General features: G+C 40.6%; 1 protein-coding gene and 2 non-coding genes across 6 annotated transcripts; 2 read left to right on the forward strand and 1 right to left on the reverse strand.

Annotated features, from left to right (window-relative positions):
- The first annotated feature begins 2286 nt into the window (after positions 1-2286).
- TRNAN-GUU lies at positions 2287-2360 on the forward strand. Its single transcript has one exon. It is a non-coding gene; the product is annotated as a tRNA-Asn (tRNA).
- Positions 2361-2605: 245 nt separating this feature from the next.
- Positions 2606-2678, forward strand: TRNAV-AAC. Its single transcript has one exon. It is a non-coding gene; the product is annotated as a tRNA-Val (tRNA).
- A 2750-nt stretch (positions 2679-5428) lies between these two features.
- USPL1 (ubiquitin specific peptidase like 1) lies at positions 5429-22015 on the reverse strand. 4 transcript variants are annotated; one of them, XM_030952227.1, is made up of 9 exons: positions 21954-21998; positions 17184-17350; positions 16492-16620; positions 14604-15258; positions 12405-12491; positions 11860-11989; positions 10876-11001; positions 10054-10214; positions 5429-8551 (listed from the first exon to the last, which is right to left on the reverse strand). In XM_030952227.1, the coding sequence occupies exons 2-9, from the start codon at positions 17280-17282 to the stop codon at positions 6651-6653; spliced, it is 3288 nt and encodes a 1095-aa protein (XP_030808087.1). In that variant the 5' UTR covers positions 17283-17350; positions 21954-21998; the 3' UTR covers positions 5429-6650. The 4 variants fall into 4 exon arrangements, with proteins under 4 accessions (XP_030808087.1, XP_030808106.1, XP_030808097.1 ...); XM_030952246.1 differs by having other exon boundaries at positions 17255-17350; positions 21954-21974; XM_030952237.1 differs by lacking the exon at positions 21954-21998 and adding an exon at positions 21597-21649.
- Between the last annotated feature and the right edge of the window lie 10 nt (positions 22016-22025).

The raw sequence follows: 22025 nt of genomic DNA on the forward strand, positions 1-22025 counted from the left end.
TGCCAGGTTGAATTCTAGACGGGTACCCCCAGCATGTCCCAGTACATGATGCTTTCTTTTGTCTACAGCTGCAGGACTTTGCACTTCTCCTCGCTGAACTTCATGAGGTACCCGTCAGCCCATTTCTCCAACCTGCCAAGGTCCCTCTGGATAGCAGCATCATCTTCTGCTCTGTCTGCCACTCCTGTGGGTCTGGTGCTGTCTGCAAACTTGCTGAGGCTAAACTGTGGCCCATCATCCAGATCACTGGATGATGGGCCACAGTTGTGCAATATTGATCCCTGATAGTTACTGGCATCCAACTACATCATGCCACCACACTCTGGACACAACAGTTTGGCCACTTTTCAATCCACCTCACTGCTTATCGAACCCACACATCAACAGCTTCTCTGCAAGGATCTCATGGGAGACAGTGTCAAAGGCCTCGCTGAAGTCCGGGCAGACAACACCCACTGCCCTTCTCTCTTCTACCAGGCCAGTCACTTTACCATGGGGGTCTACCAAATTGTCTAACATGACTTTCCCTTGTTCAAGCCATACTGACCAACTGCTGGCAATTCCACTGTCTTTGATGTGCCTGAAGGTGGTTTCAGGATTAGCTCATCCATCACCTTCCAGGCACTGAGGTGAAGCTGACCTCAGTCAGTAGTTCCCCCAGTCACCCTTCCTGCCCTTCTGGAAGACGGGGGTGATGTTACTTTATTCCCATCCTTGGACACTTCCTCTCATTATCATGACTGATCAAAGCTGATGGAAACTACAATGGATCTACCATCTCTCTCAGTACCTGTGGGTGTATCCCACCAGGGCCAATGGACTTATGTACACGCAGGTTGTTTAAGGACTCTCAGACTTGGCCCTCATCCATCTAGGGTATATCTTCCTTGCTGATTTGTTTTTTGTAACTCATGTTTGCTACCATTATCACCTTATCACCTTCTAGGTGGCTGCAATTTGATTAATAATTCATTTTATAGTCTGTTTAGAGCTGAGGTGAGGCTGCCTGGGCAGCAGATTCACAGGTCTTTCCCTCCACTCTGCTTTGAGAAGTCTCTTTCACCCTGTCTCATTTCTGTTCCTGCTTTCCATTAGCTCTTGCAACTAATTATCAAAGATCTTTGAATCAAAAGTTACTGTGGAGTGAATTTTGTCTTCTGTTCTTCAAGTTGTCAAATATGCATATTTTATGACTGGCTTTTCACAAATATTAAAATGAATATTATATGTGTTGTGTAAGAAAGTAATGCTGTATTCATTTTCTTAAGTAGTGTGTTAAATACAGTTTTAGGTTATAAAAAATGTTAAAATAGAAACTATGCTATGTAGGATACTTTTTTTTAAAGAAAGGACTCACAGCGAGATAGCAGCCACAGGACACCTAAATCTTTCAGAGAAAAAGAATTTATTGCCCTCTTAGCAGAAGAAACGAACTTCTCCCACCTTGCTCAGCCCTGAAGACACTGTTAGGATTCAGAGGAAGAAGTTGACACTGACCAGACAGAATCCTTTGTTTGAATGGAATTTATACATCATGTATGAGGTGTATGAATATGCAACAGGCTATTGTTTTTAAGGGTTAATCCTCTGTTAATGTGTGTCCTTTTTCAGGCTTATGTTGCCCAGAAAAAGGTACCCAGACGTCCATAACTCTTGGTTTTTATTGTCTCATGTTGCCCTAATCCAAACTGTCCAAATTATTATTACTCTAATTATATTGCTATTTTAATAACCATTTTATTATTATTAAACTTTAAAAATTTTAAAAACAAGTGATATTGGCGTTTTTCACAAAGTCTGTGGTCACAACTACTCCTTTTGGCACTGTAATTATCACAAGGAAAGATGTTGGATCCCTTGACCACCTCAATAACAGGGCAATGCTAATTTTTGCCTTCCTCATCCCTGGCACATAGTGTCAGAGCTTCCTCTTGCCAGCTGAGCTGCCTCGGAGAGCAGCCTTCAGGCTCCCATTGGCAACCGTCCCATCAAGAGGCAGAACTTCAACCACTACATTTTTCTGCTTGTTCACTCTTCCCCAATCCCCCAGGAAAATAAAGGGAAAAGGCCACAGAGAAAACAAAAACAACAGAGAAAACAAAAAAGGGAAGCCAAGGAAGGGCCGTTTTTCAGATTAATAAACCACTCAGGCCCCACAGCCGGTGATTAAAGCCCAGCCCAGGCCGCCCCCGAAGGAGCAGGAACAGGAAGGACACAAAAGAATGCAGAACCCGCCCCGGCCGCCGCGGGACCCAGGCGCGGCTCGGCGGCGCAACGTCTCAGCGCGTCTCTGTGGCGCAATCGGTTAGCGCGTTCGGCTGTTAACCGAAAGGTTGGTGGTTCGAGCCCACCCAGGGACGGAGCGCCGTTCTTTTGTGGTGCGCCATGTGTTTTTTCCTTCCCTCCTGCGAGAGGCGGCGGCTGTAACCGGCCGGCGCCGCCTTTATAGCGGCGGGAACTCCCCGAAACCCGCTTTTGGCTCCGGGACCTCGCTCCTCTTTCCCGCCAAGAGGAGTTTCACCCTCACCGTGCGCCTACGGCAGAGTTGCGGGCGCTCCGGCCGATTGCTCAAGAGAGACCGCAGGACAAGCGGAGCACAAGGGGGGTTTCCGTAGTGTAGTGGTTATCACGTTCGCCTAACACGCGAAAGGTCCCCGGTTCGAAACCGGGCGGAAACACCATAATTTTTTTCCCCTTCCCGTGTCACCGCGGACGTGTTTCCCGGTTTCCTCCTTAGCCGCCGGGCTCATCCCCCGCCCCGCCGTGGGAGAGGGCGAGCGGCCCGCTGGGCTGCCGGGGGCCGGCAGGGAGGAGCAGGAGCCGGGCTCGGGGCTGTGCTGAAGCTCTGCTTCATTGCCATGCAGGAGTCCCTCGGCAAACCCATTTTTCCCCGGAAAGATCGCCCAGAGGGGAAAGGAGCTTCAGCTGAAACGGCCTGAACATCATCAGAAAACCTGGGACAAAAACTACCACCACTTGCTGTGGCATTATAGAAGGCCCTTTAGCTATTAGCTTACATAAAAAGAGTAATATAGATCCAGGTCGGGGGAGAAGCATCTCTTGGGAGTTTCTTCAGCCTCTTCCTCGAAAACATGTGCTGGAGATACCCAGCCCCTTCTTCCTTACACTCCTTTCCCAGCATTTTCCTGAGCCCTGTGGCTCCACCATGTTGTCTTGGGGTATGCAGCTTCAGCATCTCCCTCGCAAACAACCACAGTGTGCTTGTGCATAGCAATGTAAAACTAAAAATGCCTCAAATTCCATCAGCCTTGTTATCCCACTAAACTTCTCTTCTCTCTTGCTCTGTCTGTACCCTGTCTTAGATCAATACTTAGACTGGAAGTTCTTCCACTCTGAGACCAAATCCTGGTGGACTTCAAAGCACAGCACACACTTTCGAATATAAGCTGCTCAAAGGCAATGTGTTTTGCTCTGGGCACGAAGGGGCTCACATCAAGAGCAGCTGTTTAGCTTTGCAAAAGGAACACAGACAACACAGAATGGCTCTTGCAGATATGCAGGAAGGGAGCAATTATTTAAAGCAAAAAACCAGTGATGGAAGAATAAATGGCAATACCCAGCCATGAAAAACATCAAGATCAAAATCATATTTGTAATCGGCACCACAATAGATTTCTTGAACTGTGCTCTAGCAGGTATACAGCTAAAAATCCATCCAGGCAGCTCCTATGCAGATGTGTTGGTTTATTGCAGGCAGGATGCGAGAAGGCAGCCCTGTTTTTCACCCTTTACTGTGTTATAAGAAGTGTTTGAATGTATCATCAAGTAGTCAGATCATAATCACAGCACCTTCTCTGCAGAGCTGATTCCAAACCCTGAGTGCCACGATTATGCCTTTCCCAAAGCAGAAGATACAGAGTAACAAGGCTCTGCAGAGGGCTCTGGACAGCCTGGGTTGATGAGCCAAGGCCAATTGTATGAGGCTCAACAAGAACAAGCACTTAGTCCTGCCCTTGGGTCACAACAACCCCAGGCAATGCTACAGAGTGAGGGCAGTGGCTGGAAACTGCCCAGTGGAAATGGGAATGCTGGCAATGGCGATGACATCCTGGCTTGTGTCAGGAGTAGTGTGGCCAGCAGGACCAGGGCAGTGATTGTGCCCCTGTACCCGGCACAGCTGAGGCCACACCTCAAGTTCTGTGTTCAGTTCTGGGCCTCTCACTGCAAGAAGGACATTGAGGGGCTGGAGTGTGTCCAGAGGAGAGCAACAGAGGTGGGGGTCTGGAGTGCAAGACTGATGAGGAGCAGCTGAGGGTGTTTAGCCTGGAGAAAAGGACGCTCAGGGCAGACCTTACTGCTCTCCACAACTACTTGAAAAGAGGGAGTAGCCAGGTGGGGGCAGGGCTTTTGTCGTAGGTAATAAGAGATAGGATGAGAGGAAATGGTTTGAAGTTGTGCCATGGGAGGTTAGATTGGATGTTAGGAAAAATCTCCTCTCTGAAAGGATGGTTAGGAATTGGAAGAGACTGCCCAGGGAAGTGGTGAAGCTATCATCCCTGGAAGTGTTCAAAAAATGTAGATGTGAAATTTAGGGACATGGTTTAGTGGTGAAGATGGCAGTGCTCAAAGCCCTTAGACTTTGGGAAATCTACCCTAGAACACTAATAAAACCTCCATAATAGAGGGGCCAGTTTCTGATCACTACCTGTACTTACTGTATGCCTACCTGGTGTACTTCCAATTGACAGAAAATGACTACAATACTTTGTATTCTCTTCATGGCAAATTAAGAGCTGCATTTAAAAACTACTCTTGATATAAAATACCCAGTAACATTTCAAATTCCAAACAATTTCTTCAGTCATGGGGTTTTCATTCAACCTCAGCTGAATTCTCACTTGCACAGGATCGGAGGCAGCAAAACATTTATGGAAACAAACAAATCTGCACTGCATCATCTTTAGTTTTCTGTTTCAGAGAAAAAGGCAGCCAGGAACATGCAGCACCAACAGATTTTTATACCTTCTCTAACTTCAAGTGCTATTTGTTTGCTCTTGGAGCTTCTATACATACCTGTACCCACACTGAATCCCACACAGCTGCAGACCAAACACTCCCAGCTTCAGTTTGTGGAGAGGGTGCCAGTGGTGACCAGAGGTTCTTGCTTCTGTCTAGGTGTATGTGCAGAACAGGTGTGCCCCCACACCCTCCCTCCTCTGCCATGAACCACATTATAAACCTCTCCACCAAGACCTCCTCATCTTCTAGCAGGGTTTCTTCCTCCTGTTTCTTCCCCCTTTGCATTCTGCATCACCAGTGCTGGGCTCACTGCTTTACTCACCCCTGGGTCTGTGTTTGTGTCCCAAGCCAGTGGTGAAGGAGCTCCCATGTCACAGCTGCAGGTCATTGCAACCCATTGCAACCCATAAATCAAACTCTCATTTTCAGCTCTTTTTTTTCCCTTTTTTTTTAATTAGGGAATTCATAAATGGGCAAACATTTCACAAGCAGTACACCAGCCCTTAACATTCAGAATCCATTCATTTGTTTTCTATTGTAAAATTACAATTACAGTATTTAAAACAAAGAAGAAGCTCAAGTTCTTCACAATAACTTGAATTTCAAAAATTCATTGCCTAAAGGACCAGTTTGATAACAATGTATCAAATTGCAACAAGTTCAGGGCCAATGATAGTTTTTCAAACTCTTTTTAAACCTAGTTCAAACAATCCAAAACCATTAGAATCTGTAACCATGCCTTGTAATAGCATTATGTTTAACTGCATCTACTGGAAAAGTAAGACTGAGCATTTAATGTTTTGAGCTTGGGATCTGAAACAATGAAAAAATGCAGGACAGCTCTAAATATGCCTGATATAAAGACTTGCTGATAAAATCCTTATTTCCAAGAACAATAAAAATGTACAGCTAATCTAACTTGGCATATAATACCCTCAGCTTTGTGGCCATGCATTTAAAAAAAGACTCCAATCTAGCAAAATGAAAGCTATACATATCCAGAAACACCAAGGTGTGAATCCCTCTGCTTACTCACTGCTGTCTTGCCACATTTTTCCATTACTTTCTTCCTACTGACCTTGCCTCTCCTTGGCATCTCACATACAGTTGGGGGTGCACTGCCTGAGTTATGAAAAACTCCAAGTGACAACAGTAATAGGCATTAACTTACAGTTAAATTAATTCTAAGAAACCTCTAAGTTCATATCAGAGAATGCAAAATTCCCTACTTACAGAAGGTACTCAATTTTTTTTTTAATGTTGGACAAAATAACTTTAGGAGTTGAGTGGTCCTGTAAAATCATTACTATATAAATAGTATTTCTTACACCATTACATCATCAAGACTACAGAACTTAATTAGTTCTCAAACACACTAGAGTATGGAAGATTTTCATATTAAAAGCAGCAAAAATTAAGACTCATAGGAGCTTTTAATTAAAAATCATTGTCATATCTGACAGCTAAAATAACTGCTTCTCAGAAGAATAGAATACATTAAACCCTGATTTGCTTGTTACAGTAAAATATTAAGAAAAAAAATCTCAAATGTAAATTGTTCAAGTACAGCCAGTGTGCAATTAAACTAGTTATAAAATATAATTTAGTAGTGCTTTGTTTCAAAATATACATAATACTGAAAAAATACTTAAACTCAAGAAACTGAGTATTTACCAAGTTTCAAACAGAGTTTCATCAAAATGAGGTAAATCCATGTCATCTGCCATTGAGCTTGGTGCTGAAATGGAGAACAGGTCTTCGAGGATATCATCTCTTGTAGGACTTTCAAAAGAAAGTTTTTTCACACTGTGTTTGTTTATTGCATCAAGCTCTGAAGTAGTGTCCTTTACAGGACTGTAGTAATTGTGGTCCTCACTTGTCACTGCTGCCTGTGGCACAGTGGTGTTCTCCTGGGGCACGGTTGTTGCCGCGCTGCCATGCACCATTTCCATGTACATGCACTCATCTCCGCTCTTCGGCGCCTCCAAGGAAGTGACAGTCGAAGTAGGGGACAGTAATTCTGCCAGTATTTCATCAGTGTTATCAGGGCCAGTGCACCCTGGCACAGTGTTTGCATTCAATTCAGATCCATTCCCTGTGACATCACTCTGATACTGCAGCTCCCTGAAGAAGCTCTGCAGTAATTCACTGTTGTTCTGAGATTCAGTCTGCGATGGGGTGCTCACGTCTCCACTCACAGGTTTTTCCTGTTTCATCTGTTCCACTGCTAATCTATCCAGTGAAGCCAACTTCTTCTTTTTAGCATTAAGTTTTTTTAACAATTTTAGGCGAAGTTTTTTTGTTTTGTCACTGTCTGACTCTTCTGCCTTACCAGAGTTATAGCAAGGTGAGGGGAACTGAGTCACTTTACCTGAGGTACCCAACGTACTTTCTGACTTAATCCAAGTTGGACCTACAATAGTGGTATGATTTGCTGTTGGAAGACAAGTGCTTTGAGAAAATCCTTTGAAATTTGATAAAGGATGAGTATTATTACTCTGAGGAGCCAGTAACTTTGGGGTCTCAGTTGTTTTCTTTGTACCTCTGCTTTGAAATCCACCGAAGTTACTTGCACCCTTAACTGGCAGCCGAACTTCACTTATTTTTTGTGATGAGGGAGTTTTGCAACTTCTCTCATTCTTGAGAGCTGAGGCACTTGAAGGCATAAAAGAAGTACTCTTGCTTAATTTCTTTACCCAGCTTCCTACAAATCCTCCTTTCCTGTCTTTGTGTGAGGACTGAACTGAATTACTGGCACCAGAAGAACTGCCAGCTTGAGAATTAACTACAGTTTTGCTTGCATCTCTCAAGTCAGGTGGTTTTTGTATAGTATTTTCTACTGCTAACCACTTCTTGCTTAGCAGTAGTTCTGAATTTAATCCATGCTCTCTCTTAGCTAAATTAGCTCTGTCATTTAATTGAGAAGGCAATGTGTCAGATGAATCAGGGTCATGTTTTTTGGGCACAGGAGCAGTAATATTTACTGGGTTCAACTCTTCTAGAGGTAAGCAAATACTGGAATTTTCATACAACATGGAGTTGTTGTTCATAGCTACACTAGTTCCAGCAAACTCTCCCGCATATGGAGTGCTAAGTGAAAAAGCTGGTTCCAGCTGTTCTGGTGTGCCCCATCCATCAAGAAGGTTATTTCCCACCATCCATCCATTAGGCAGCGATTTATCTTCTGAGTCAACTAGAACCTCTTCAGGCATCAGTGTTACAAGATCACCATCTGCCAGATTTTCTGAACCATGATGAACAATACTTTTGTCCTCAGTTACTTGCTGCTGTTTCTTCTCTGGAGTCCTCACAGAATCCTCTTGGTGAGGTTCTGCAGGTGTTTTGCTGACAGTGTTATCAAAACCACAATTCAACACCGTGGAATTTGAATGTACATTATTAAGAGGAGTATCTTCACTATTTTTACTTTGGAACTGTGAATTCAGTTCTTGCGGCACATGGGATGCTTTCTTTTCCCAGATAACAATATGAATCTCTGAAGGAGGAACTTCAAATCTTTTATGTCTCTTGCAATACGGACCCTTTAAATCATCACATTCAAGCCAAGTTCCTGAAAAATAGCAATCAGTGCAGAGACTCAGAGACTTTTAAAATTGAAATCACTATCCTCACACTTGTCAAGTATTTTTATTAACCCATTCCCCTGGCAAGCAGAAAATAGAGTTTGGGGTTTTTTTTCTCCAGAGAAAACTAGGAGACTTCCACTGGTCAACCATAAAACAAAGCTAGCTAAGGGATTTTTTTGGCTGAAACATCTTGTCTGAAAATATTCTCACAAGTCTGAGGTAAGAACCACCTCTTAAACTAAGTTTCTCTGGAGACTTTTTAATTGCCTGGGTAGGAAGCACAGGAGCTAAAAAGAAACTGCTTATTTTAAAACTCTTAACTCATCACCTGCAAACTGTTCATAGATCATGAAAGAGTATTTTATAGCTTTAAGAATTTTAAAACAGATATATATGGCATATAGGAGCTTCTTAACTAGGCATTTCCCAACTGCCTCCTCTTCCCATTTCTTTTTTATCTCTGGCAATATGACTTAATTTTCATGTTGTCACAACACTTCATAAGACTGTACCCCATGCTCTCTACAGAGGCATGATTATCAAAATATCACCTTTTCACCTTGTCTGTTTATGGATCTTCCATCAGTGGTACAACCATCATACCACCACATTAGTAATGTTCCCAACATGGACTTCTGCCTCCCACCCCTGAGGTGCCATAAAGTTCAGATATAAAAAATAACTTCATTAATTGCTCATAGCACCATAGGTTACCTTGCTTCCAGCCAAGAATGGAAGCACCAGATGAATCACTGGTTTAAAAATAAACAATACTATTTGTTCTACAGTCATGGTCAGACTGCATTTTTTAACTTTTACGAAGTTATGAAGGGAAAAAAAACTCTATAGCCAAATTACTTTTTCCAGTAAATGCTCTGTAAGACAGCACAGTGCAGTAAAACGAACCGAAAACCTTCACTCTGAGAAACAAGTCCCCACAATTATTTGCAATGTTTTAATATGAAGTTTAGAATGCAGACAAAAGAAATCTTTGTTATTATACATCAACGGTTGAGACTACTGCAGTAACCCATAAATCTCATGAAATATTATGGTAGATAAGAACCATAAACTCTATCTTATCTCTTTCTTTTGTGAGGAAAGACTGAGGGAGCTGGGCCTGTTCAGCCTTGAGAAAAGACAATTGAGAGGGGACCTCATCAGTGTCTGTAAGTATCCAGAGGGAGGTGTCAGAAGACAGACGCAGGCGCTGCTCAGCAGTGCTGAGCAATAGGACAGAAGGCAACAGGCAGAAACTGATGCACAGGAAGTTACACTGAACATGAGGAAGGACTTCCTTACTGTGCAGTGGCCATACACTGGAGCAGATTGCCCAGAGAGGTTGTGGGTTTTCCCTCACAGGAAATATTCAAGAACCATCTGAATGTCATCCTGTGCCATGTGCTCTGGGATGGCCCTGCTTGAGCAGGGAAGTTGGATGACCCACTCTGGTCCCTTCCAACATGACCCATTCTGTGATTCTTACCATCAGGATTCAAAGACCAACTTATGAAGTGCTTCTTATCTGTTTGGTACTGAACAACAGATGTTATTTGGTAGGTGTCTTCCTCAAACTGAAATGAGTACTTCTCCAGGTTGTTATGTGGCAAGCCTTCCACAAAATGTAATGTTAATATTGAGGGTACTCTGACAAAGAAAAAATAAAGAACCAGTTTATTACAATGAAACAGTGGCAAAAGCTCCTAATGAAAAAGCAAGATGTCTCTAAGAGTATTTGGTTCTGCCCTTACTATTCTACTTCCTCACAGGCTCTTCAGATTGCACAGTAAGCAGAAAGGAAAAGGAATATCCCAACTGGATGTTCCATTTAATTATAGATTAGGGGGAAAAAAACCCCAACACCAAATAAGAGATTTGGGGAGTGGGGAAAAGTTGAGAAAAAATATTCCCATGCCATAAACACAGTAGCAAGGGACATTGTTCCCAGGTCAATTAAGTAGACAAATGATCAAACAACTTTCATCTACAGCAGGGGCTGTGAAAAGGCTGACACTGGATATCAGTTGTCTGTATTTACTACTTGATAGTTAAGTATTTATGACCTAGTTCAAACACGTGCTGGTCAGCATGTTAAACACTGCTCTGTTTCATCTTTAGTAAACACTATTTGCTATTTCAGCTTATAAGAATGATCTAAAAATCTTTAAAAGCAGGTACTGATCAGAGTTTAAGGTTTAGAATCTCTGTAAACCCACAGTAATAGTTTGGTTCCAGAAGTCATAGGTTCAATAAATGAAGTCTCAGAACTTTATGTATGTTACTTTCAAGTTCACATATTCAAACTTACTTTTCCAAGATCATCTGTTGTCTTTGAAATGTATTTCCACAGTTAATACACGGTCCAATATGAACAGCATTGAGAGGATGCCAATCAGGGATTACATTTGTAAACGTTGTTAGGGTTTTCTTCAATCTGGACACACACACACACATTTAAAGAGTAAGCTGAGCTGGTGATCAGAAAACCATAAATATACATACTTTACCAGGAAACAAGTTATAAAAACATTATAAAACCCCAAATTCTATTCATGTTCATGCCCATTGTGTGGAATTCACTGTGACAGCATCACATCCAAGTCGGCCCTGAATTCAGTTCTGCCAAACAGCATCAGTCACAATTTGTTTTCAGCAGCCCTGTGGCCTTCAGTTTCACATTATTTGCTTTTTCTCCATTTTAATGTTATCTCTGTTTCCTTTCCAACACAAGACAAAGCTTGTACCAGGATCTGCCTAATTTACTACCTAATACAGATGTTTTTCAAATAGAATGAGCTGTATTCTGAAGGTATCTCTCTTTACCTGCTGACTCTAAAAGGAGCCTAAATTACAAGCTTGTACCTGTGGCTGCACAGAACTAAATCAATTCTCAAGAAATTACTCCCATGTAATACTATTTTAAAATAGACAAACTATGTTAGAGAATCTCTGATTCTTTGTAACCCAAGTGAATATTCCAGGTATTTCTCAATAGCAAAAGTGTACTAGGCATACATTCTTTAGAACCACGGCATTTGCATACTCTCAACAAAATATCGGAGTGAGTATGTCCAGAGACTCACACAGTTACCTATGGTATCTTTCTTAATTAATTGATAACATGGTTAAGACATGGAATATCAGTAAACTATTTGCAAATGAAAAAGCAGATCATGTAAAACTTCAACAACAAGCTTAAACCTGGAAATCTGAAGAAAACCAACTATTATATGCAGATTTAAAAAGGTAAGGTAAAACAGCTATGTAGAAGCTATTTCTATAAAAATCTCACCGGTCCTGATATTTGTGGCCACAATGTACACATTCAAACTTCCATGAAAACGAATGCAAGAATAGTTTCTCAGTTTGTTGATCCACTTGTAAGAGTAGTTGAAGTGCGAACACTGGATTCTTCATATTACCTTCAAAGATGGGGCAGAAAAAAATGGTCACTAAATATCTGAAATCACCTTTCAGTACCTCAAAAAGGAAGAAGATAGGCTTATTACTACAATTTAAATGTCAGTTACTATTTCGAGGCTCTATTTGCAATTCTTACAGCAAAGGGATTGATCCATGTAATTAGATTGTTATCAGTGACAATTTCATGACTACAGCAGAATTACAAAGATTATCTGCTCCCTAAAAAGTCTAAATGGGCAAAGGACAAACCAGCTGATCATACTGTAAAGTATGTGTAAGTCACCAATAGAAACAAATGTATTTCCAAACTTTCTTGTATGCATTCCTACACACATACTTTTATGTATGACATAAAAGGCTTTATATCTAGGGTTTCCTGAAAGTAATTACTGAGATGCTGTATTAATTACTTACCCAATTCACATGTCAGCTGAGGCTTAAGTTCTGTAAACATTACGTTTCTGATTTCATTGAGCTGAGATTCTGCTTTTGGAAGAACATCTAAAGAAAAAAATATGTATGTATTTTTATGTATCATGTAGTCATGTGTAACAGCCCCACACCTTTTCACACACATATGTACCCCCAGCATGCACTCCCTCTCTGCAAACCAATGCCTTTCATATTGACCCATACTTGCCTAAGGCTTGTTGGTAGAACAGCCAATTCTTGGTATTAATCGATTTGAAAATTGGAGAAGAATTTACAGAAGTTACTCACAGTTTACTGCAGTCTGCTGGCTAAAAACTACTTGCTCTGACTTAAATTATGACTAAGAGCCTGCACCAACAGCTTTGTAGTAACAATTTTTAAGGATAGTGTGACCACACATTACAAATCCTGAAGACTCAGAGATTAAAAGAAAAATTTAAAACTTAAGCATTAAGACCAAAAGCACAAAAATTTGCTTACATGCACTTTAAGGTTATACAATTCAAATAGTAAAACACTTTAATGTATTGTTTCAGATTAAATACCAATTCCCTAAGTGAGCCTTTAAAACAGTAAAAATAATTTTAAATTTAAAAATAACTTTTTACTTTATATATCTTAGTATTTTAATTTTGCATATTGTTTAAACACAAATACATTCCTTAAACACAAGCAAGAACATAACTTCTACTACACAATCATGATCATAACCTGCAGAAATTAAAGGAAATATTTAGAATAGCCATTGAAACTGCTTAATACATATAAACTGTGTATAGAAAAAAAGAAACAAAGTTTCTTGCAGCTATATTGCTTTTGATTGTTTTTAAAAATAGCTACATGCAAAAGATACGGTAAAATTACACAAAAGAACAGTATAAATTCTACACCTATTCTCCACAAAAATACTTTTCACCCAATCCCCTCCCCACCGTTACCCAAATAAACTGATTTGTTTTGCAGCAATTGAAATGAAAAGGTTTAAGTTCTTTCAAAACAACACTGTATTCCAACACTTAACATTCCCATTTAAGGGTTACTGCACACCAGCAGAGCTCCTTTGCAAACCCAGCCCAACAAAGGAAAACATCTCAGATAGGTTCTAGGATAGCAAAGGACTTCCCAGTAACAGCTGAACACCTAAACTCACGCATCCTGACTTCCTGGCAAGCACAGTACATGAACTAGTTCAGAATATCTTGGGGTTTTCTCCCCACTTTGTAACATGGATTAAACCACTTCTGATACACATTATTTTTCCCAGGAAAGATAGGACCTTTTTCAAGTTACCTAGGGCTGTTCTGTGACTGTGCTTTTTATATTCAAATACACATAGTACAACAGAGTGTCCACTGAAATTCAGGAGAGGTACTGGCTAACCAGAGAGCTTTATTCCTTCTGTAACAGATCATATCTTAGAAGTTTAGACTTATGACACCATGGTCCAGTTCAAGAGAAATAAAAAAAACCCATGATCTTAGTTTAGGAGTCTTAAACAGAATCCACAGAACAGAAAATTACTAAAGGCCACACCAGCAGAATACAGTGACACATCCTCCTCAGTTACAATCCTCCAATGTATAAAGCTAAGCTGACCTGCTAACCCCCTGTTAAGGGTTACTGAGTACTAACTAACCCTTTCCAGACCATATGATCCAGGTTCACGTGTTTGACTACGTCAGGCTGAATCGGGTTAGGAAACACTGTCATCTACAGCAGCTTGCAGACCTCAGGGGAAGCATTCCTTCAATGAGCACAGCTGGAGCCAGAAAAGAACTTATGTTCCCAACTTTACTATTTTCAGTGTGACAAGGCAACTGCCCATTTACACGAGGATATAAACCACAACAGAAATTGTTTCAAAGATCAAGATTATAACAGTATCCTAACACGTTAACCAACAGAGGGGAAGGAAACAAAGTAAGGGTGAATTACATAAACAATTCATAATATCTTTGTGCTGGATATGACAAAAAAATTTAAGAGATGCTTGGTGTTTGCCCAAGAAAAACAATTTCAGATGTTACCAGGATTTTGCTAGATAATGCACACTATTCTGCAAATTCATGGTAATAGTTGTACTTTTTGCCATCTTGAAATAGAACAGAGGCATATATATAAATTCCACATATTTGTGGCAAATCAGTCTGACTATAGAAAACAGCAGCTAAATTTACTCACCTTTTACTTTACTCCTTTTACAAGTATTCAGAAGAACAGATGCTTGATTATACTTTGTTATAAGTTTCTGGAGTAAACATTTTCCATTGTCACATTCTTCTGCTAGAGCAGATTTTAATGTTTCTAAGTGTACCAGTGCTGACAAAATACAATCTAACCAACAAAGATTATGTTTGTTTCTCCACTGAAGACACACATTTTTGTTATTAGTGGAACCTTTATCCTCTTTGAGTGAAATTTCAGATGCTGTTGATAAATTCTGAGAATTTGGCAATAGTTGTGTTTTGGGACTAGAAGTCTTTGGTGGACTCTCTTGGTAGTTGTTGGTCTTGGTGGTTGTTTCAAAATCCACGTTCGGCATGCAAGATCCCACACGATTGCCAGGGTTTTGCTGGTCATTTTGTAATACATTGTGTAGGCTTGCCTTGGGAATACACAAACTATTCTGGCAGCCTTTCACAACTGAGTCTGCATTAATGGCATGCTCAACATTGAGCACATTGTTACTTGCTTTTTTTGGATCTGATCCAACAGCAGAAAAGTCACTGATATCACCAAATTTCCTCTTCTTGTGAGTAGATGGAACTTGATGATTTTCTGAACCAGTAGAAGTAATTATGCTGTTTAATGGTTTATAACCAAGTGGGTAGATACACTAAAGGAAAGAAAAAAGGTTACAGTGAAATCTACAAAGCAATTTCAGGTGAATGAGAGCTAAAGAAAGTACAAAACATACTTTTAAAATGGAGTTAAATCACAGAATCATAAAATGGCTTGGTTTGGAAAGGATGCTACAGACCATTCAGTTCAAAACCCCTGCCATGGGCAGGGACACTTCTACTGGACCAAGTTTCTTAAACCTCCATCCAACCCAGCAATAGGGACTCCTGTAAAGTGATATTTTAATTAAATCAATACATATATTCAACATAGGTATGACAGGAAGGGTGTGTTATCCCACCACTGTCTTACAAGCAACTATGAAATAAATACATCAGTAGTGATACTTCAACACTACTTTTCCAGTAAATTCCCCCAACCTCTGCAAACAACTTAATTTTGCTAAGGAGAGTCCTCTTGTCTTATTCTGCTAAATCCACTCCTTTAGGGTAAAGATTTGACATTATTATCTCATGCCTGAGAGACTACTGGTGCCCAAATTGAGAAGGTATCTTTCAGGCTAGCTCAATGAATATAGACAAATCCCTATTACCAATCTCCAGAACTATACCGTAATTAGTTAAAAGCAGGAAAGAATGGGAAAAACAACTCTGAGACCCATATCTAGTCAAGTTTCTACTAATTTAAGGGCAATTTAAGTCTGTTTGGGATTGCTATACCCTTCCCACAAACACAGAGCAGTGCAGGGAGAGGTAGCAAAATCACAGCTCGAATATTAAGCAGCACAGAAATCCAGCTAAGGTTAAAATTAAAAATGGGGAAAAAAGAAATAAAAGCATAGTAATTACAATTATAAACCTATATGCATTACCCAGACTTATAGAAGGGAAAATGGGAGACTCAGATCTGCTAGAGTTATGCACTAGTTCCATGGATCATCAAATATTCACCTTCTAGTCTGACTTGTACAAAATTTTATTTAGTACCACTTGTGATCCTTCGCTAATTGAGAAGAACTCTCCTTTATTTCATTATTTTTTTACTCTTTTTAATCCTTTAGGGGAGCTACCTATGCCTAAACACTGCATATACACAGGTTAGTTCTGTTTTTCCCTATTTGCAAGCAAACATCCTGCAGCATACAGACTCAGAGGGGTCCTATTTCAACAGTCTGCTTACTACCAACAAAATCACAGACTTAGAGAGGTGTAACTGCTCAAGGTAAAGGCCTCTGCAGGGCAAATAAAACTCTTTATTAGTGTAATACCTGAGGATTTTCACAAAGGAAAATGGACTCTTGAAAATTAAGGCGGTAAGTCCGTAAACCTTGGATCTGACCCTTCTCTTTGCACACTGGACAATACTCATGTGCAGTTGTTTCCACAGGATTACAGTTCTAAAATAAAAACAAACCAGAAAGATAAAGCAGCATAAATTTATGTATTTCATAAATTTTCCCAAGGTAAGACATACTTATACAAAATCATTGTTCAACTTTTTAGATATAATACAATACAATATAAAAAGCAAACGACATTGGTTTCTTTTTAAATATTTTTAATATATTTATACAGTAGCATAATTTAAATAAATTTATCTTTTTAGTTAAATATTCAAATAAAGTGTCTTTAACAACACATTTTATTTTTGCACATTTTATGTACTTTTATGCACATTTTATTTTACTTGAACTAAACCACAGGACCCTTATTGTCAGGGAACACAAGCTCAGATCTTCGAAAGACAAATCAATTTTCATAGGAATGCAAACAGTTGTAAAAATAGTGCCAGTAAAAATCATAGGCACATATTTACTTAGAATAATCTTTCGCCATTGTTATAGATTTCCGTGGAAAATAATTTTGAAATTTTTTTTTTGGGGGTTAAGACCAATTAAAAATCTCTCAAAACAGAGAAAAATATGAACTTTGCACATATGTAAAACAAATTTCAACTGACTTTTCCCAAATACCCCACCATGTGGAGTGTCGATTTCCCTATACCAGTCCCTTCTCCAATCACTTGCAAACCATTTGTAGTCTTCTGGGTATCCATCATTCTGAGCCACTGGCTAATTTATGTCACTTGTAACAATGTCATGACCACTAAGGATTTTTCAAAGACTCCTGAAAAATAAGAAGTGAATAAAACAATTAAAGAAAAATTAGACTGAAGTTTGGGGGGAAAAAATCACAACAATGCAGCTTGCATAGTTTGTGGAAATTAATTCAGAAGAGTATTTCCTAAACTAAAAATACTTTTTTTTTGTTCTAGTGCAGACTGTGAACTCAAAACTTTAAATTAAGAACTATAGAGACCCAATCCTGCTCCTGTTGACTTGAAACTGACTAGAATAAATATACATCTCTTCAAGATGCATGACGAAGTTAGGTTGAATTGCAAAGTCATCAACACAGTATCTTTCCTTCAGCCACAACTGCTCCCTTTTCATTACTTCAATGGAAAACATTTTCTCCCACACCATGATGTCCTTTCAGCCCTTTATACAGTACAGCAACAACTCCTTACAAAAAAAAAAATTCTCCAGGCATTCTTGAGACCAGTATAAATACTAGTTCAACCTAAACCTACTTACAATACTTGGCAAGAAGTGACCCTACAGAACTGCATGGAATGCCAAAAACCAACAGAGCATGAACTAAAAAAGCACAACAGAAAAACAACCACTCAGATTTCAAATCAGACCCCCATGGCAACTTATGAGTGGGTCAAAATGAGATGATATCCTATCTAAACCTTCAGTGTGTCCAGCAGCCCTTTTGAGAATTATCAGTCTGCAGCATGTAGAGACAGTATTCCCTGACTGATGAAACTAATGGTTGTAATAGAAGGCAAGAACGTAAAAATAACAATCCATGTCCCTTAGAGCACATTTAGCTTTCCAAGTAATGTTGTAGGGCGCCCATGAAACCGCATGGGCTCATACAAGGTGAAAATTAATGAATTAGCTCAAGGTATACAAGCTTGTTGGAGTGTAAAGGAAAGACAAGCACCCTGACTTTTCACACAGCAGCAACAGCACTATCACACTGCAACTCAACTCTGTTATCATATATTTAGTCTAGCCAGGAAGTTGACTTGTTTTATACAATTACAAGTTGTACAGATAAGAACCTTTATCATAGGATATATCATACTATAATACATAACTTTCTTTTCCAAGTGACTTTTAGTCAATTCCTAGGCATGAAGCAGTCTCAGCACTCCAGAGTAAATAAAAAACAGATCACATGACAGAAACTCCTGAGAAATTTCTCACCACAAAAATTCACCACATACTCAAAAGGTTACTAACACTAAGAACCTGCAGGTTATTCTGTTTTAAGCATGTCCCTTGGTTTTATAAAACATATGTATTTTTTTGCAAGGCCCTGTTTACACTATTAGCCCTCTCAAAAGGAAAGCAAGTATTTTTTTTCTGGTTGTGTACAGTTTCTGTTCTGCTGTTCTTTTTAAAGCTTGAATACTGAGATGCATAAGATTTTCTGAGATGTACAATACCTTCCCCAGCTAAAATCACCCAGCCAATAGTACCACAATCCTGAAAGAAAGACTTCTATTTCTCTTACAAATATAGTAACCTTTTTTAAAAATTAATTATCCTTTTAAGTCAAAGACAAACACAATGAGCAGATAAAATAGGTCTGCCAGTACTAAATATGCACAGTGCTACCAAGAGGCCTGCCTGTACTGTTCAAAGTTTCTAACATTACAGGAAGGTATTAGTGATCTTTGTACAATGTACAAACACTGGGCATCAGATCACCACTGCCAAGAAAAACAGCCAAGTAAAAGATTGCTGCATTGAGTACTGCAACAACTCATTGCAGCCACGTGCAATAACTGCATTACAGATGTGCCTTACAAAGGAAGGCACATTCAGCCTTACTAGGGTATGTTCTAAACAATTAATGATACTTTCCTTCTTTAAGTCTGCATATTGAAAAATGTTATGGAAAATATGCTGTGACTATGCTTCCTTGACTAGATCTAACAACTTGCTGCTGCAAAACAGGGGCATCACTTTTCTTTTTATTTCCCTTCTCCCCACTTTCCCTGACAGCTCATGTCCTCATCAGACTTTTTATGAACTAAATGAACTCACAAAACAGCAGAAAACTTAGTAAAGAACAAGTTTTTTTGCTATTCCATGGAATTAAATTGGCCTATGAAAACTCCAATAACCTAGGGAGGGCAGAAGATAGAAAATAAGGAAAAGATGAAGTAATAGAGACATATGGCCTTGAAAAAGAACTGCTAAATGCCTAAGGAACTGGCTGGATGGCCACATTCAAACACCTGCAGGTCAATGTACCAAGCACAAACCAGTGGTGCCCCTCAAGGGCCCACAGTGGGGCCAATACTGTTTATTATCTTCAGCAAAGAGACACAGACTGTGGGATCTGGATTCTGCCCCTCCAGTCTGCTCTGGTGAGATTCCCCCTGAAGCGCTGGGAACTGAGTAATGATGCAGACCTGCTGGAGCAAGTCCAGAGCACCTCTCCTATGCAGAAAGGCTGTGAGAGCTGAGATAGTCAGCCTGGAGAAGAGCAGGCTCTGGGGAGACCCTACTGGAGCCTTTCAGTAATTAAAAAAGGCTTATGAGAGATAGAGGCCTTTTACTGGGATCTATGGTGATGGTACAATGTGCAGTGGTTTTAAATTTAAAGAGGGCAGGTTTAGATTGGATTAAAGGAAGAAATTCTCTACAATCAGGATGGTGAGACAGTGGGAGAGGCTGCTCAAGGAAGATGTGGATGTCTCATCATTGGAAATGTTCAAGGTCAGGTGGGACAGAGCTTAGAAGAACCTGATCTAGTGGAAAGCATCCCTGCTCACTGCAGGGGGCTTGGAACTAAATGATCTTTAAAGGTCCCTTTCAGCCCAAACCATCGCATCAAACAATTCTATGGAAAAAGGGACCTGGGCCTTTTTGATACCTTATGAATTAGAATCAGTTACAAAATGCAAAAAGCAGGCCACAACAGTGGTTACACTACAGTGAAGAGGACATCTCCGTGTTTAAAGGCTAAAAGGGCATTTAAAAATAACCTTTTCGTAAATCACCTTACAAGTCTTGTTACCTTCATCAAGGGGATACTGAAAAGATTAAAACAAACAAATGTGAAGAAAAAGAAAGTGGTGTTACCTTTCCATTCTTTACACAATAAGAAATCAGAGTACTAAGGTTTTTCTTTATCTCACATCATAACTACAAATATCCAAATCCCAGTCCCTCACTCAAAAATTGACAGCTTTAGCTACAAAATATATTTTGTTGGATGGAACAGTAACATTGTTCCTGTGAGAAAGCAACTTTCTCCAGCCTAGTAAGCACTGGGCAGAACTGCAAGGCTCCATGGTGTAGGAGTGTTGACGGTTGTCACAAGGGTTTTGGGGTGAAGGAAGAGATGAGATGGGCTCTATGATCAGAAGGCTTGATTTATTAAGTTATGATATATACATCTATTATAACTATACTAAAAAGAAAAAGAAAAGGGAGTTTCCAGAAGCTGCTAGCTACTTAACAATAGAAAGTAAAGAATGAATAACAAACCAGCTCTCTCAGACTGTGTCTGAGAGATCTCAGTTCTGGATTGGTCACTAACTCTAAACATCTAAACTGGGCTAATCTAGGCAGACTTGTTACATTCTACAGCAGCAGATAACTTATTGTTTATGTCTGGTTGCTGAACTTCTCAGCTTCAGCAGAAAAATCTTAAGAGAGGATTTTTCATAAAAGAAATGTCTGTGACATAGGAGAAAACCTGAATTCCCTTCCTGAAAATAGCCTAACGTAGACTCAGCAAATAAAGATAAATCTGATGACATTGCAAAACGAACCAGCATGCAACACCATTACTCCATTGTTCTAAGAGTTTCTTCTACAGACAGACTTCTCTGAGATGTCCACATGTTAAATGAGTGTATGACAAAGGACAAGGACTACGCTTTGCTGGCAAATCATTCAGTCCTTCTGAAACAAAAATGGGAATGTGTGAAAAACACAGCCTGAACTAGTTCAGTTTATTTATTATAGCTTTTATGGGTGTATGACAAGGGACAGGGACTACGCTTTGCTGGCAAATCATTCAGTCCTTCTGAAACAAAAAGGTGAATGTACAAAAAACACAGCCTCAACTAGTGCAGTTTATTTATTATAGCTGCAGCGAAGAGGCAAGATTTCAGGAAGGCAGGCGATCTGTGTCCCAAGGCAGTGGAAACGAGAGGCACGGGGGTGTGGATGCCACTTAACGAGGCGTCAGGGCAGGGCCGGCCCAGTGCGGGGCTGCTGCCCTCCCTCCCTCCCTCCCTCCCCGAAATGTGCTCGGCTTTTTCAGGTAAACCTACGGGTAAACTGCCTCCTGAGCTCTTATTCCACATCCAGAGTGATCCACACGCTACTGCAGGGGAAAAAGCGTTCACAGAGTTAATCGCTGAGCACCAGAGAACCGTGCCAGGGGCAGATGCGAGCGGACGCACACACACGCGGTGCCTCCCCGGGCGCCTCTCTGAGGAGCGAGGCGCGGAAGGCCCGCACCCTTCCCCGCATTGCTACTGACATGAAATACTCAGTCGGCATTTCGGGACCCGCGAGACCCCCCGCTCTGCGCCCCGCTCGCACCGAAGGGACCGGGACAGGCCGGGCCCGCCGCTCCCGGCGCCAGCCGAGCCCCGGCCCGCTGCGCTCGGCGGCCCCGCTCTCACCTGCGGCCGCCGCCACTCCCGGCTCCCGCCGCTGCCCTGGACCCCGCCGCGCGTGGCCTCCGCCGCCGCTGC

This window comes from Camarhynchus parvulus, chromosome 1 (assembly GCF_901933205.1).
Source record: "Camarhynchus parvulus chromosome 1, STF_HiC, whole genome shotgun sequence".
NCBI lineage: Eukaryota > Metazoa > Chordata > Aves > Passeriformes > Thraupidae > Camarhynchus > Camarhynchus parvulus.